At 37.7% G+C, this 17,025-nt stretch overlaps 1 protein-coding gene across 1 annotated transcript; it reads left to right on the plus strand.

Annotated features, from left to right (window-relative positions):
• The first annotated feature begins 5,679 nt into the window (after window positions 1-5,679).
• LOC115410919 (C-C chemokine receptor type 9-like) lies at window positions 5,680-8,841 on the plus strand. Its single transcript, XM_030122748.1, has 3 exons — window positions 5,680-5,895; window positions 6,010-6,065; window positions 7,401-8,841. Exons 1-3 carry the CDS (start codon window positions 5,892-5,894, stop codon window positions 8,478-8,480), a joined length of 1,140 nt encoding a protein of 379 aa, XP_029978608.1. The 5' UTR covers window positions 5,680-5,891; the 3' UTR covers window positions 8,481-8,841.
• Window positions 8,842-17,025: the final 8,184 nt, after the last annotated feature.

The raw sequence follows: 17,025 nt of genomic DNA on the forward strand, positions 1-17,025 counted from the left end.
TAAATGCAAAGATAATGCATGGTTGGCCAGTTAAACATAACACAAGGATTTACCCTTTTGTTGTCATGTGATACCCATTTATTTAACCCTTAGCCCAAATGTCTGGACCCTCCACTCTTCCATAAATGGGTCAAAATTAACATCAGTGTGTTTTGATGCCATTTTTGACATGTTAAAAATAATAATTTGTATTATATTTTGGTCCACAAAAGAATGATTTCATGTTTGAAATATTTTATTTTTCATTTCTTTCTTTCTTTCTTTCTTTCTTTCTTTCTTTCTTTCTTTCTTTCTTTCTTTCTTTTTCTTTCTTTCTTTCTTTAACAATTTTACAAAGTTTAAAATGTTTAGAAAATTTGAAAAGCAAAGTATATATAATATGTAATATATAGAATATATAGAATACTGGTGTGTTGACCCATGGTGTCCCGCAGTCACCTCCAAAGCGTTGTGGGCATATTGTAAGGCTAATGTATTCCAAAATTACTAATATCTGCCAAAATATTGGTCCTAACAACTTGCTGTTTTTGCTACTGTCTTCCCTGACCAAAAATACATGAGTATACCTACCTGCAACAGTCAGCTCTTTCCGGATTGTGTGTGATTCCCGAGACACACACACACACACACACACAGATGCCACTTTGCTTTTATAATATAGATTATCTGATTTTATTTCACCAAACAGACATAAATGGCCCCAATGAGAAAGTGATACTTCAACATCAACTGCAGCTTTACTTAGAGTTTGTTACAACATTATAATATATAAGATAACAGCAACAGATTAATGTCAGTGTGTCCTTTGGTTTTGTTATACAATTAATGAATGTAGAATGAATCAAAGGTTCAGATGAATTTCCACTGAAAATGAATGACCCACCCATGACCCTTGGGGTAGTAATACAAAAACAAGATTTTCATTAAATCTATAAAAGGTAAGTTAAAAATTTAAATGGCATGATGTCAATAACATGTTTTTGGAGGAATACCTGGAATATGAAATGGTAACAACTTTTCATTACAAAGATATTGCAAGAAAACAACCTCATCAGGTCATTTTTGACCCACTTATGCATCTAAGGGTTAATGTACAGGGTGTCCCAAAAAATATATACACACTTTAATTGTAAAGTTGGTGTTTATTAAAATTCTTTTAATTTTCCAAATGTAATAGAATTTACAAACATCCTTTTATTGTTTTGTCACTGCCTGTTCTCAAACTGACATCTGTTCTAGTCCAGACACTGCTGACAACACGAAGCAATGCAATCACACACATCACCAAACAATTCCCTTGGTATTTGTGTGCATTCACGTTCAATGGCTGCTCTCAATTTAGCGACTGTTGTAGGTCTCATAGCGTAGACTAGTGTTAACGTGTTCTTTTACTGGAAGCTCTAGGGACGAGTCTGGATTCAGATCAGTCTCAAAGCTGACAAAATTTATTCAGATCACAAATAAGGTGGACACTCAGCGCTGAGGACTCAAAGACAATGAGCCCTGAACATTACATGAAATCTACATTTATTGACCCTATGGGCGGGCTCACCAACACAAATGGGTTGGTCTTTAACTTAGCGTTATCTAAAAAGATCAAACAGATGTGGGGCCTTAACTCTAAGTCAGCTTATGCCAACACTAAGTTTACCCTTATCACCTATATTTGACAACACTATGTGTGTGAATGTGTGTTCAGACATGTATCTAGAAGAAGAACAGAACCTACTTAACTCCATTGCAGACAGATGTTTCCTATCTGAACAAGCTTAACCTCGTGATAACATACTTAAACTACAACAGAGTACTACATAAATCCTGGTCACAAAGAACTCACTATTAACATTACTGAAGTAAAACAGATTAAACAAAAGAATCCTATGTTAAAACAATAAGTACATAATACTAAAACAATTCATCCTAAAACTTCAATATCTAAAGTAAAATATATTTCACTAGCATAGTCTAGCGGTCTGAGGTCTGGTGAACTTGCCAAACAGGTGGATTGGACGGAGGGGTTTCGTTGAATACCCTCCACATTCACCAGACCTTTTTTTTTATGGGGATACCTAAAAGACAAAGTCTACGCTATGAGACCTGCAACAGTCACTGAACTGAGAGCAGCCACTGAAAGTGAATGCACACAAATACCAAGGGAATTGTTTGGTGATGTGTGCGTTTCCATTGCTTGGCATTGTCAGCAGTGTCTGGACCAGAACGGTCGTCAGTTTGAGAACAGGCGGTGACAAAACAATAAAATGATGTTTGTAAATTCTATTACATTTGGAAAATTAAATGAGTTTTAATAAACATCTACTTTCCTTTTTATTATTATTTTTTTTATGTTTTTTATACTCTGTGGACTGTAACTAGTTACATGTCTGATACAAATAAATAAATGAATGAAAAAAAAAAATTATTGGTTAATTTTAAACGTTGTACTGCTCACTCAGTCAGAGTTGCTTTTAACAATGCATTCTGTATTATACATGGTTTTTATTGTAGCTGTAGTGCTAGTGGTATGTTCTGTTTTAATAATGTTCGCTCTTATTATGAGATGTTACGGAAAGCAATTTGGAATTTTATACTGCGTTTAAGTCACTCTAGAAATGTTGTGATTTTTACAATTGTTAACTCTGACTTTTATGCTGATTCTACACTTGTTAAATTCTGGCACCAGCATCTTTATACTTGTTATTGAGTGTGTGCATGCGTGTGCATGTGTGTTGTTTTTATATTTATAACCCTTTTTATTATTATTTTTTTAATGTTTATTATACTCTATGGACTGTAACTATTTACATGTCTGATACAAATAAATAAATGAAAATGAAATTTACAATTATTTAAAGTGTGTATAAATTTTTTGGGGACACCCTGTATATGTAGTCTCTTTAGTGCTTTATTACATTGCTCTTCTGTCACCTCTTGCATGTCAACCTCACTGTAAAGTTGAACATGTGAGTAATTCAGATCAACAGTGTTTAATTTAATCTGTAGCAACTGAGGTGTCTTCATGTTCTGTTTGACCTCATGTCCTTGTATTTTCGGCAACTGATGACTTAACTCTCAGTTTGACTGGCTGCAATATGTCCTGCTTTCTTATCTGCACAGAGGTACTTAATATGCACACAGATCAGAGCAGCACAGTCAACTGTCGGCATGTTTTCAGTTAGCTGTGCTGTTGCAGTGAAACCTCACCATCCTCAGCAGCTCGTTCCCAGAAGCAGATAATCTGAACATGACACAGTTGTTTCCCTGTGCTTCTCTGTGGTCCAAACTGAGAAATATCAACAGTAGTCTCACATCACGTCCTAATGGTATACGAAGACTGAAAATGGTAAATTAGGCAAATGAAACTGTCACAGATGGCATCTTATTTTACCTTCACACAAGCCCAAACAGACCCTCATGAGAACTTATGAGAAGCATGAGTCAATCAAATGATACCATTATTAGACTGATAAACCTCAGCACACAGATTAAATAAAGCAGGGCTGTCAAACTCATTTTAGTTCAGGCTCCACATACATAAAGCTCAACATAACCCACAGTGGGCCAGACCAGGAAAATAACAACATTATAACCTACAAATAATGTCAATCCCAAACTTTTCTTTATGAAAATGTCTACATCTACAAATCATATTTTTAAAGAATGTGAATAACACAAACAACCATGAACAACCTTAAATTTTTGAAGAAAATACGTATAATTTTAACAATATTACACCTGAGTTTATCATTTACTCATGTGCATTACAACTCACAGATCACAGTGGACCTACAAAACCACAAAACATTTCGTAACAGCCATAATATTGTTAAAATTGCAATTACTTCTGTTAAGACATCGCAGGTTGTTGATATTTGCTCAGGTTATTCATATCTTTAATTCATCAGCAATTTCTTCAAACATCAACGATGAAACTACTGGATTCATTTTAAAAATTTTTTTATGTAGGTTCCTTGGAACAATGTCACACAGTTTGCTTACAGTTTCAACATATTTAGATTTTTTAATTACCCCCGCCAAGGAACGGTGGAGGTTATGTTTTCATTGGGGTTTGTTGGTTTGTTTGCTTGTCTGTTAGCAAGATAACTCAAAAATGGACAGATTTTGATGATATTTTCAGGAAATGTTGATACTGGGACAAGGAACAAATGATGACATTTTGGTGGTGATGGGGGGGGGGGGGGACTTTTACTTATAATGGGCCATATTTTGATGGTTTATAACATGGAAATTGTTACAGGTACCAATATAGCTATATAGTTATATATAGTTACATATAGTTATATAACACTGATAGGTAGTCACATTTGGACTTTCATTTAATCTGTTGAGTTTTCCTCCAGTGAAAGTACCACCCACTTCTTTTGGGAGATTGATCTCCTATCAAGACGACAGGACTCTAACATAGTGACAGAACCTGACAACCTTACAAATTCAACCTGTCATTGATTCTTGATAGAACATGATGGTGAGATACAGGGACACTAGTCCTATTTTTTGTGAAATGACAATTTGTAAATGCAAACTTTTTCACCTTTTTTTTACACTTAAAGAGAAAACTTTTGCATTTGTCGTTATTTATAGGTTATCATGACAGTATTTGCTGCTCTGATCCACTTGGGATTAAATTGTCTTTATGTGGCCCCTGAACTAAAATGATTCTGACATCCTTGATTGTTAATATCTTAAGTATAATTTTTGCATTTCATAAATTCATCCCAAGGCCCGATTGGATGCTTTGGCAGGGCCATATGTTTGACACCACTGATATAAGGTATTATCTTGTTTACGTCATAATCACGTCAGTAAGTCGCTTTCTTTCTAATTCTCTTTCATTGTAAATGACTTTATTTGTCTTTGTTTTGACTGTTGGTATGACTGGGACTTTCTACTTTGCCATGCTCTGTGCCAGTGTGGTCAGATTTGTGACTTCTTCTAATTTCAGTAATTTCCCTTTAATCTCAGTATAGCTATGAACTTTGCACTTCCCTGTGCTCAAAGAGAGGTTCTTTATTTTTTAAAGAAACAAACACAAAAACATCACATGGATCGCTTCCACAGAGCAGTGACACTGATACATGTTGGTGTTTATTGCTCAACTGCTGTGAGAGGAGTCGAAAAGTCAAATCAAATGATACAGGATATAGGATTACAAGACTACGCTGTTTGCACATTTGTACATTTTCATACTGCTTTCATATTTTAAAAATTGTACCCTTTCATATAGTATATCTCTAATTTGAATATATTTCGTTTGCATGCTATTTCATATTATACAGTATATATGTGTTATTTAGATGTATTGTATTGTACTGTATTAGTCTATATTCTATTCTATTCTATTCTATTCTATTCTATTCTATTCTATTCTATTCTATTCTATATTTTCCTTGAAGACACCCAAAAGCTGTTCAGTCTGTGTTTACCTGAGAGTGGTATCAGTCATCTGTGCTGCCCCACCTGTGAATGCTAAATGTGTGAAAGACGGGCTTTGACTTGATGAAACTCAGTCATCTGTGAAGGGAGTGTAGGTGTAATGTTTTGCTTCCAGTCGTGGTCGTGGTTCAGAAAGTTTAGTCATAGTTAATCCCATGATACTGACACACTGCAACTCTGAAATAACCTTTTTTAATTCACCTTGTGCTACTCTGCTGTGTAAAAGTATTCAGTGGGGAGAAGTGCTACACCATGTGTCGTGTGCTTTTTGTCTGCAGACTGTGATGAAGTGAATATACACAGCACGTGATTTTCTGTGGTTATGGAGAAACCATATAAGAAGTGGTGATGAGGCTTCTAGTTAAAGCTACCAGCTGTACTACACAGACAAAACCAGAGCAGTGACTTAGAGTTTCCACTCTACAACTCACTCACACAGAATGGGTAAGTGATTTGCTGCATTGTTACAAAATAATTACAATACTTGATCTTTTGGGGGTTTATACACTTCACACATGCTTCATAATGATGTACCTTTTTTTGTTTTTCTTCTTGTAGATTATACAGAGGAAGTCTTTACAACTGTATTCACCACAGAAAATTACTTTGGAACTGTAAGTATGAGTATTACGTGTTATGGCACTAATGTAAATTATGTATTCTATGAGTATTTTATATGAAAAAGCTGGAGTTACACTCATTTTGGAGGTGCTTTAACGTTTCTTAAGTATTTCCATTTTATGCAACCATATACTCCTACTCCATTCCACCCCAGAGGCAAAAATCCTGTTTTTACTCTACAACATTTGACAGCTTTAGTTACTTTACAGATTACCGTTTCCCTTACTGTTCCTTACTGAAAACTCATGCATCTTTAAATGTGTTTTTTTTTTTTATTGAGTTATCTTTAGTGGTTGAGGAAAATGTTTTAGTTTCATTAGTTTCTAAAACTGTATTGAATTTGCTTGAAAATGCATTGTCACAAACCTGAATATAAAGCCACTGCTGCAACCAACAGTGTATAAAGTATTTCAAATGATCTGCTTAAACATGAGCTGCAGTAAAATATGTATTTATGCAGCGGTAACATTAATGCAAACACACTCAAAATATATATGATTACAACATATACATGTCTCTCATAGTAAGGCTTTACATTTTGAAATGCCCCGTGTTTTGGAGTGTTATTACTTTTATTTAAGTTAAATGCTTGAATACTTCTTCCATCATTGGTTACAAAATATGTGCGAGAAATTGTTGTTTCAGTGGTTTTGAAGATAAGAACAATTCATAGGTGTGAACAAAGCCAGATCAGACTGTGCAAAACAACAAATACTACAAATAGTATTACATGCTAAATATTTGAGCGTTAAATATTTGTGTTGAAAATGTATGCTGCATCTCATGCTCCTCATGAAGAGGATTTATCTAAAGTAGACATCTGCAGAGCACTTAAATACCACACTCTGAACTGCGTCAGCATCAAATTTTCCACTGTTTGTGAAAAGCGTCACTTCAACTGTTTATCTGTGTCCTACATCTAAACTTACTTCTGAGGTACTGAATTCTGCTGCAGGCCCCTTTCTAGAGCCCCTCTGGATCGTTTCTGTGCCCCCCCCTCCCAGGTTTGGATAGCAGCAGGAAGTTGAGCAGTAGTGTGGTTTCTCCTGCACAGACACAACACCTGCACCTCGCTGTAGTTTTTTGTACACTCTGGTTAGATCGTACGTCACCAACAGTACCTGACATCAAACACTGGTGACAGCATCCCCACTAGAAGCCTCTTATGAAACCCTGACAACTGAGTTTGGTAACAAGGACAGATTTATTTTTTTTTGTCTGTCTGACAGGAAATGAAAACTGAGAAAGACCAAGCAGCATGTTTGTTGCACACAACCCACTTTCATACCATCTTAGAGCCTCAGTTTTTGTGATTTTTATCATTGCAGGAGCCCACCTCTGGCTACACAGATGACTACGATAGCGGCTTCACTGAAAACCCAGGCATGTGTGACAGGAGCTGGGTCAGGGAGTTCCGCGGCCAGTACGAACCACCTCTCTTCTGGATCATCTTCCTCCTGGGTGCTCTGGGGAACCTGCTGGTGGTCTGGATCTACACCACTGTCCGCAACCGCCTGAAGACGATGACTGACGTGTACCTGCTCAACCTGGCCGTGGCCGACCTCCTGTTTCTGTGCACGCTGCCCTTTTGGGCCGTCGACGCAATCAAGGGCTGGGACTTTGGTGTCAGTCTCTGCAAAATGGTGTCAGCTGTTTACAAAATCAACTTCTTCAGCAGCATGTTCTTACTCACCTGTATCAGCGTGGACCGCTACATTGCTATCGTGCAGGTTACCAAAGCCCAGAATTTTAAGAAGAAGAGACTGTTCTACAGCAAACTTGCCTGTGTGGGTGTGTGGTCTGTCTCCACTCTCCTGGCCCTACCTGAGTTTATCTTTGCCCAAGTGAAGACGTACCCTAATAACCAGTCCTGTACTCTCGTCTACTGGAACAATGCAAACAACCAGACTAAGATCCTGGTGCTGTCCCTGCAGATCTGCATGGGCTTCTGCCTTCCTCTGCTGATCATGTTCTTCTGTTACTCCATCATCATTCGTACACTTCTGCAGGCCAAAAGCTTTGAAAAGCACAAGGCCCTGCGAGTCATCTTTGCTGTGGTCTTCGTTTTTGTTCTTTCTCAGTTGCCTCACAATAGTCTGCTGATAATGGAAGCAACACAGGCTTCCAACACGACCATCACCGACTGCGACACTGTGAAAGGTTTTGATGTAGCCGGACAGGTAGCCAAGAGCCTGGCATACACTCACGCCTGCCTGAACCCATTCCTGTATGTCTTTATCGGAGTTCGGTTCAGACAAGACCTCGTGAGGATTTTGAAAATGTGCGCCGTTGGTCTTGGCAAAGGAGGGCTCAGTTCCAAACAGTTTACAAGCAGCAGTTTACAAGCAGTTCCCAAACGTCCCTCTGTCATGTCAGACACAGATACTACTCCTGCCCTGTCCATATAAACACAGATTTTCCTAAAATCATCAACCTGAGACCTGAACCAACAATACATTTCATATTACATTACATATTTTTCACAATTTTTCCTCTGGCATTACTTATTGCTCACAGATCGAGGACAAATGTCCAACTTTAAAGCAAAAACCGTCTTTGTTTACATGCATTATATTCATGTTCTGACAATACATGCAGGTATAATATCATTTGGAGTCACTGTACAAACTGTATATTCATGTAAATAGCGTTTTTTTTCTTACTGTTTGTATGTATTCTCTGGTTTGCTGCTGTGATTGATTTAGAATAACTGTATTTTTCAGTTTTATATGTAAAAAAAAAAAAGCTTATTAAAAATGATTAAAATTTGAAGAACTCTGCATTTTTTTTGTCAATGCTTCTCAGAAACCACTAAAACAAGGGGCAAGGAAGCACAATAGTAAAGCCATGGTATAAATGCACAGTAAGCAGTTTGATGAGTTCAATCGTTTTTACGTGGCATGCATGGGAACATATCTGAGCGCTTTCACTCGATGCCTGGTGCAATAGGAAGGAAATGTGGCTGGTTCAGTCCACAATGCTTTCAGTTTGACTAACTATCCTCTTGTTGACAGTTTGTGCCATTGTCTGTGCCACACTCTTAACTGTTGAACCCTTTCTAAGTTTGGCAATGACTTTGCAGTTTCATAATTAGTGCTAACGGATGCCCATTCAACTGGCATGAAAGACGTTTCCCCACATTGACCTCAGAGCGGCTGTTACTCAGACAGGTACCAACCATAGAGACAAACAGAGAACAGCGGTAGTATAACCTCAAAAACAGTACTTTTACTCAAGTGCACATTTGAACGACTTTGTTGAGTATTTATATCTTACTCTGCTTTATACTTCTACTCCAGTACGTCATAATCATAGCAAACTCACAACAGCTTCAGTTTCTCTTCAGGTGGCTTTTTAATCCCCTTTGTCTGAAGTGTAAACCACATATCTTCAAAATTAGTTGTTGAAATTCCCCAGCTTCCTCTGCTAAATAAAAGCTTTAAAACTCCCCTTGGACTCAACAGAAAATGGATTGTGACAAAGCTGAGAAGAGGTCTGTTTTTCTGAGCTCATGAATCACTGACTTGTCAGATATACATGCTTCTCACAGAGCAACGACACTACGACATGTGATGACCTTATAGACTGGGTCGCTATAGATTAATGTAGCTAACAGGGCATAAAGAGGGTAATAAGAGCCTCAAAAACGCGTACAGGAGTAAAATGTAACATATGCATAAATGCAGCAGTAGGATGAACCAAAAAACATTACATGTAATAACAAAACACTGACCATTTCTCATACTTAACAATTTCACGTAGAGCGGTCACTACAGTGGGCAGCTATTCTCCAGCTGTTCTTTTGTATATTCATGGGTTTTGTTGTTTTAGTTCCATATTACCCAACACAGTGGACACTTATACACCATCCTATACACTGCAATTCATACCATTACTGTAACTTTGCTGTTCTTAATAAACCTGATCTGCAGTAATATGTTTTAGCGTAAATATTTGCTAACTGTTATTAGACTGTAATTAACAGTTTTCTTAATCAAAAAGTTTTTTTTGTGCATATTATCTCCATGAAGTGAGTAATAACTAGTATTAGAGTATGTTAAAATGTAAGAAAACATCAGATTAACTGCATTAAAAATGTTTTATTTCATAGTTTTTGCACTGTATATCACTCTCTAATGATGGTTTCTTACCTTCAAAAATGAAAGGCATGGTATCCAGCTGAGTGGACATTTTTGTTGATTGAAAAAAATGTCAATCGCATTGTTTTTTTCATGCCTAAAGAGGAATAAAAACACTTGGGGAAAAAATCTCGACTAAGGTTCTTATAATTCATGCATGAAAGGGTTAAAGTACATTTTGATAATACTAACACAGTTTTATTTGAGGTTTTGAACGTGAACTTTTCCTTGTATCTGAGTATTTTTACACAATCTGAGTACTTCTAGAATTACTCAAAAATGTTTCAGTCACAGGTTATGGTGGTTATCACATTGAGTGTCTAGTTATTTTTCTCAAAGTCAAAAAATCTACTTATGATGATGGAAAACATCCTGCCAACGCACCTCTCTGGCCTCTGCAGCCAAAAATGAGAACATGAGGGTTAGACAAGTGTAAATGGTGGCCTGGTGGCATGTTTTCTATTCCTCCCTGAGTTGAAGGACATGACATTTGTGTGTAATAACAGTTTCATGACATCTGAATCAGAGAGTGTTGGTATCGGCCAAGGTGGCATCAGTATAAGATCACTTCCAAGCTGAGGTTTGCATGAAAGGTCTTCCTCTATAAGTGTGTATCTGTCCTGTTACAGATCATAGTCTGTTCAGGGTGTAACTCTAGATGGTTGGTGTCACGGCTCATTTAGGTGGTACATATACAGTGGTACTTTAAGTTTATAATGGGGCTCTTATGTGCTTCCAGCAATGCACCTTTGGGTGGTGCCAAGCATATTACCTCTGATTTGACTAAAAAGTTCTACTCTGGTCTTCTGATAGTTTTCTGACTCATGCATCTCCACCATTCGCCATTTGTGTTCAGTGTAACTTGGTTGTAACCATGGTGACAGATGCCTTTATATTCTGAAATGTTACCACCTTGGAACCAAACACTCTTTGTTTAACTTCTTTAGAAATCATCTGTGTTTCCAGCCATGACCCGTAAGGCTGGAATCCATCCATCCATTCCTCCGTCTGTCTGTCCATCAGTCCGTCCAATTATCGACCCATCCATCCATTCCTCCGTCTGTCTGTCCGTCCGTCCATCTGTCTGTCTAATTACCGACCCATCCATCCGTCTGTCCGTCCATCCATCCATCTATCCATCCGTCTGTCCAATTATCCGTCTGTCCGTCCATCTGTCTGTCCGTCCGTCCAATTATTGACCCATCCATCCATCATCCATCCATCCATTCCTCCATCTGTCTGTCCGTCCGTCCATCTGTCTGTCTAATTACCGACCCATCCATCCGTCTGTCCGTCCATCTGTCCATCCATCCATCCATCTATCCATCCGTCCGTCTGTCCAATTATCCGTCCGTCCATCCGTCTGTCCGTCCAATTATCCATCCATCCATCCATTCCTCTGTCTGTCTGTCCGTCTGTCTGTCCGTCCGTCCATCTGTCTGTCTTATTATCAACCCATCCATCCATCTGTCCATCCATCCATCCATCCATTCCTCCGTCTGTCTGTCCATCTGTCCGTCCAATTATCGACCCATCCATCCATCCATCCATCCATTACTCTGTCTGTCTGTCCGTCTGTCTGTCCGTCCGTCCATCTGTCTGTCTTATTATCAACCCATCCATCCATCCATCCATTCCTCCGTCTGTCTGTCCATCTGTCCGTCCAATTATCGACCCATCCATCCATCCATCCATTCCTCAGGCTGTCTGTCCGTCCGTCTATCTGTCTGTCTTATTATCAACGCATCCATCCATCCATCCATCCATCAATCCCAGGGCTGACATATACAGACAACCATTTACTGTCATATTCACACCTGTGGGTGATTCAGATCCACCAGTTAACCTTTTAAGGTGCATGTTTTTGGATGGTGGGAGGAAGTTGGAGTACCCACAGAGAGTCTAGACAGACACAGGGAGAACATGCAAACTCCACACTGGTTCCTAGATGGCCTGGCACTAGGTTAAGATCCAGGACCTTCTTGCACTACACCACCTCGATGCTGCATTTACAATTTTTTGTAAATGATCTGCTTCAGAGATCAAACTATTTAATCTTATACTTTGATAAGATGAATTGGAGCACAAATAATTAAAGTGACGCTTAGGCAATGTTTTCAAGATATACGATGTAGTGTTGTTACATAATACAGATAGGTTGATGTACATTTACACAAGAGATCTATCCATCTTATGCCAGAGGGAAATGTATTCTAATGTGCAGACAGTGTTTTCAAGGTGAACTGGTAGCTCAGAGGCAAACTCATTCTCTCATTAATTTGTAGAAGTGACACTTAAGACTTCATTTGTCTGTGTTAGTGACCCAAATTAGATCAAGTTTCACTCCTTTTACCCTGGAAACATTGTGCTTCTAGACCAATGTATCCTGTGCTGCTAAAGGCCAGACTTTGATAATGAAGATCCAGATTTCTTTCCTGTAATTTATCAATATGTTTTGTTTTGTTTTTTTATCATTTACTATCCAGGTGAGTCCCACTGAGATACAAGATCTCTTCTTCCTGGGAGTCCTGGTCTAAATAGCAGTACTTCACAAAAACAGTTCATTAAATAAAACTGAGTCATCCACACTCATATCTGATCATCCACCCATTACATACATTACTATTATAATAGAACCTTCAAATGATTTCTGCAGATTTCTGGCTGTTTTTCCATAATTAATAATTAACTCAATGTTGTTGCTGTTTTACAAGTTTATGCAAAAAAGAAGAACTTGAAAAGGGTTCATTTCACCAGCTTTCACGCACCATTGTACCATGCAAAACAAATACAGTCGTTCTCTAAAATCCATCAGAATCACATCTAAAAACATGTAATTAAATATCTGAGCTGCAGTATATTCTCTGCATCAATATAATCAAAAAGATGAGAGGAAAGAAAAGAAGAAGAAAAACAGGTAACACCACAAGCTACACGTCAGATACAGTTTTGAACAGCGACTGTAAAAACAAAAGCCGGCATGTTATTGTGGTCACTGAGGTTGGCCCCAGACAACTGTCTACCTGCTGAATTCAGGTGAGACCACAGACACGCTGTTTCATTCTCCTACTGTGTACTAGCACCTTTCTCTCACGACAGGAAACCATCAGTCAAGTCAATAACAACATGTTCCCGCTTAAGTACAAACCTGTGAGCCCGCTAGTCTCAATAAGTGTCAAACTATCCTAAATGGTGGCACTAGAGGAAAGTGTAATCTCACTTTTACAGAGCAAGGTGCAGCAGCAAAGTACAACTCTCTGTTTTCTGAATCTACTTTACGGCCTATAAAAATCACATTCTCCAGTTCATTTGATGTACACCAAGGAGAAGTGCTTTGTTCTACTTTTCTTTCCCCCCAAAAAGGAGAAACTTGCTAAATGAGTCATGTACTATTGCAAAATGTAATTTATCCTCTGGTTTCATATGATCTGTTTCATGTGATCTGTTTGAGCTTATACCAAACATATTTCTAAGCAAGTTTTATCACCTGATTTATTTGCAACAAGTCAGTGAAATAACACCAAGCAACCAAGCAAATGCTTAAATCCTGTTTATCCTCAAAGACCTTAACAGCCACTGGTGACAAATACCATCTACTAATACTACTGAAACCACTAATCCTATCAATACGTTGAAATAATTCAGGTAAAATGCCATTTCTCAGCTTTTCTCTAACAACGAATATGTTTTATCTGGACTTTCAGAAGCTCTATGGTTACTGTGGACACACTATCATCTTCAATTACATTAATTCTACAGTAAAACCATGTAGTTTGACAAATGGCAGTGGTTGTAGATGCTTGTTTTGATGTTCAGTTAATTGTATATTTGGCTGAAAAGTCACTTTTTCTTCAGTTTTCTCTGTTATGATATAATAACTGTTGAATTTATTCTGAACTTTTATGAACATCTACATCAGGGCTCTCAAACTCATTTTCCAATCTGATCTAAAGCGGGTCTGAGCAGTAAAATAATGGAATAAAAACCCATAAACAAAGTCATCTCCAAATGTTTCTCTATTTTAGTACAAAAAAAGTTAAATTTAATGACGATACTGAAATTTCTTATTACAATTTTTAAAAATATGACACAATTTATCATTTATACATGTGCATTACAACTTACAAATGCACAAAACATTAAGCATTTTTTTGAGATTGGGGTTTGTGACAAAAATGAGTTTAACACCCTTGACTGTCAATATAAAAGTAATTTCTGAGTAATTTGAAAAGCAGATACTCTTTTGTATTTATTATGAAATGTTGTGGCTGTCTTCTGCACTTTGTTTTATCATTTTGCTGCTGTAAACACTGCAATTTCCCCACAGTGGCATCAATGAAGTCATAATTTATCTTCTATTTAATCTTATTTTCGGTGTAATTTTTCATTTTGTATATTTCTCCGGTGGACCAGATTGGAACCTTTGGTGGGTTGTATGTTTAACACCCCTGATCTACATGATCAGTAAATTAAATATAGAAAAAAAACATGATTTTCACACACACACAAAAGAAAAATTCAGGGGATATATTATAATAAATGATGATAAATCACTTAGGAAAAGTTAACTGTGGAGAAAAATGGTTCTGGAAGTTGCCAAAAATGTGTTCCAGGTTTTTAAGGGTTAAAAGTAATACCAACACTACAGCAATGAAAAATGATCTATTTAAAGTAAATATGAGAAATTCTAGTTAAATAAAAGTAAAAGTAAAACTCAAAAAACTTAGTAACAGTTTGGTCACTGTGACTCATTTAGTGCAAAGTGGAAAATCATTATATAATCAATAGTGAACTGTCAGTACTGTCACAGTGTGTCTCTGGAGGTGGAGCTGGTTTGATCTTTATATTCAGGTTTATTTAAAGAGTCATCACATGATTAAAGGGAGAAAGAAGAAGTACAAACAAGGTGTTCAGTTTTTGACCTTTGACTCTGATCTTTCGATTTGGTCAGATATTGGATAGTGTGAGATGATTAACTGAAATGAAACCAAATGAGAAGTTTAAAGGGAAGAAAAACTATTTGTTGGAGCTGTTAACAATACATAGACTTTATGATGTGAGACTGCCTGCGTGCTGCCTTTTGTAAAGCGTCACAAACCAAAACCACAGGTTCAACCTTTAACAAAGTGTTACTTTTTAAACTCTTACTATATGATCCACTGTAAAACCTTCATCTGAAATGTAAGTGAAGGTTAAGATTACACTGGTCTACAAGTTCAGAATTAAAGCAATGAAACTTTACCAGGTTTGAGTCAAAAATTGCTGATTTGCTGTAAGTTTCTAATACACAGTCTTGGGTCAAAATGTGAAATTCTGACAACTAATGAGAGAATGGGTTTAACTCTGAGTTTGACTTTGACTGACTTTGAGGAATGTTTGTCTCAAAGCTACAGGATCTACTTCAAAACACTGTTTGTCCATTATAATACATTCACTTTACAGGTTCTTTCTAGTAGGGGGTGGGGTGGGGGGGCTTAATATCAAATACCACATTAGCCCTGATTTTCTGATGCAACAAGATGTTCAAAGCACTCCTGTGTAATTTTTTTTAGATTTTCATCCTCCCCCCGACCCCGAAAATTACTTTTTTAACTCTGAAAACCGCAACTTTCACAGCTTCTCCACTCTTTTGTCCAGTGCAATGTATAAATATGTTCATGAGGGGCCATTTAATGATCTTGTAAGTGCCATATTGTATCGTAAGAGTACTTTGTACTATGAACAGTCTAATGTCAAGGTCATGTTGTAGGTTAAAGGTCACCAAAATGCCTAGTTTTTTCAAAAATTCATATCATTTCAAAATTTAATCAAATATGTCCTAAGTTCTCTTCCCTCTGGTTTCCTGGTGGGATCCCCCAAGGCCTTTGGCCCTTTCAAAGTCACATTAGAGACAAAATATTGCAACATGTACATTCCATTTGAATTTGCCGTCAATAATGTGGCGGGAAACACTAGCACACATTTTGGTGGGAATCACTAACACTTCATTCATTTTCTGAACCCACTTTATCCTCACTAGGGTCACGGGGGTCGCTTGGAGCCTATTCCAGCTACTTATGAGTGAAGGCGGGGTACACCCTGGACATTTGACCAGTTCATCGCAGGGCTGAACATATAGAGACAAACAATCACTCGCACATTCACACCTATGGGTGATTTAGATTAACCCATTAACCTATCAGTGCATGCCTTTGGATGGTGGGAAGAGCCAGAGTACCCGGAGAGAACCCACGCAGACACGGGGAGAATATGCAAACTCCACATAAAAAGATCCCATCCCCATCGACTGGTGCTGGAATGGAACCCAGGACCTTCTGTCTGTGTGACACCAGTGCTATCCACTGCACCACTGTGTCACCAGCATCAGGACATATACATGTAAATGTCAAAGTCATGTGAAGCTACCATTTGTTCTTTTTGACATGTCTGTATCGATATTACATTGAGTTAATAGTTCTGTTTCATGTGTCTTATTGAATGGAAGTTGTTTGTGGTCAGTAGATGTGTTATGAGGAGAGAACCTGAGCCCAACATTTGGAAGAACCCACATTAACAGCTTAATTCCATGAAATATGCATTTTTGACCATTTGGGTGACCTTTGACCTATAATTTGACCTTAACACTACACCTTTTGTAGTGCAAAACACTCTTAAGATATGACATGTCTCACATAAAAACATTTAAGGGCCCAGCATGAGCAGATTGCCACACTAAACTTTATCAAAAGTGAAGAAGGTTTGAAAGTTGCCAAAAACCCCACGTTTTCAGGGTTGAAAAAGTAATTTTCGGGGTAGGGGGGATTTTGGGCTTGAT

Source organism: Sphaeramia orbicularis, chromosome 20 (assembly GCF_902148855.1).
Source record: "Sphaeramia orbicularis chromosome 20, fSphaOr1.1, whole genome shotgun sequence".
NCBI lineage: Eukaryota > Metazoa > Chordata > Actinopteri > Kurtiformes > Apogonidae > Sphaeramia > Sphaeramia orbicularis.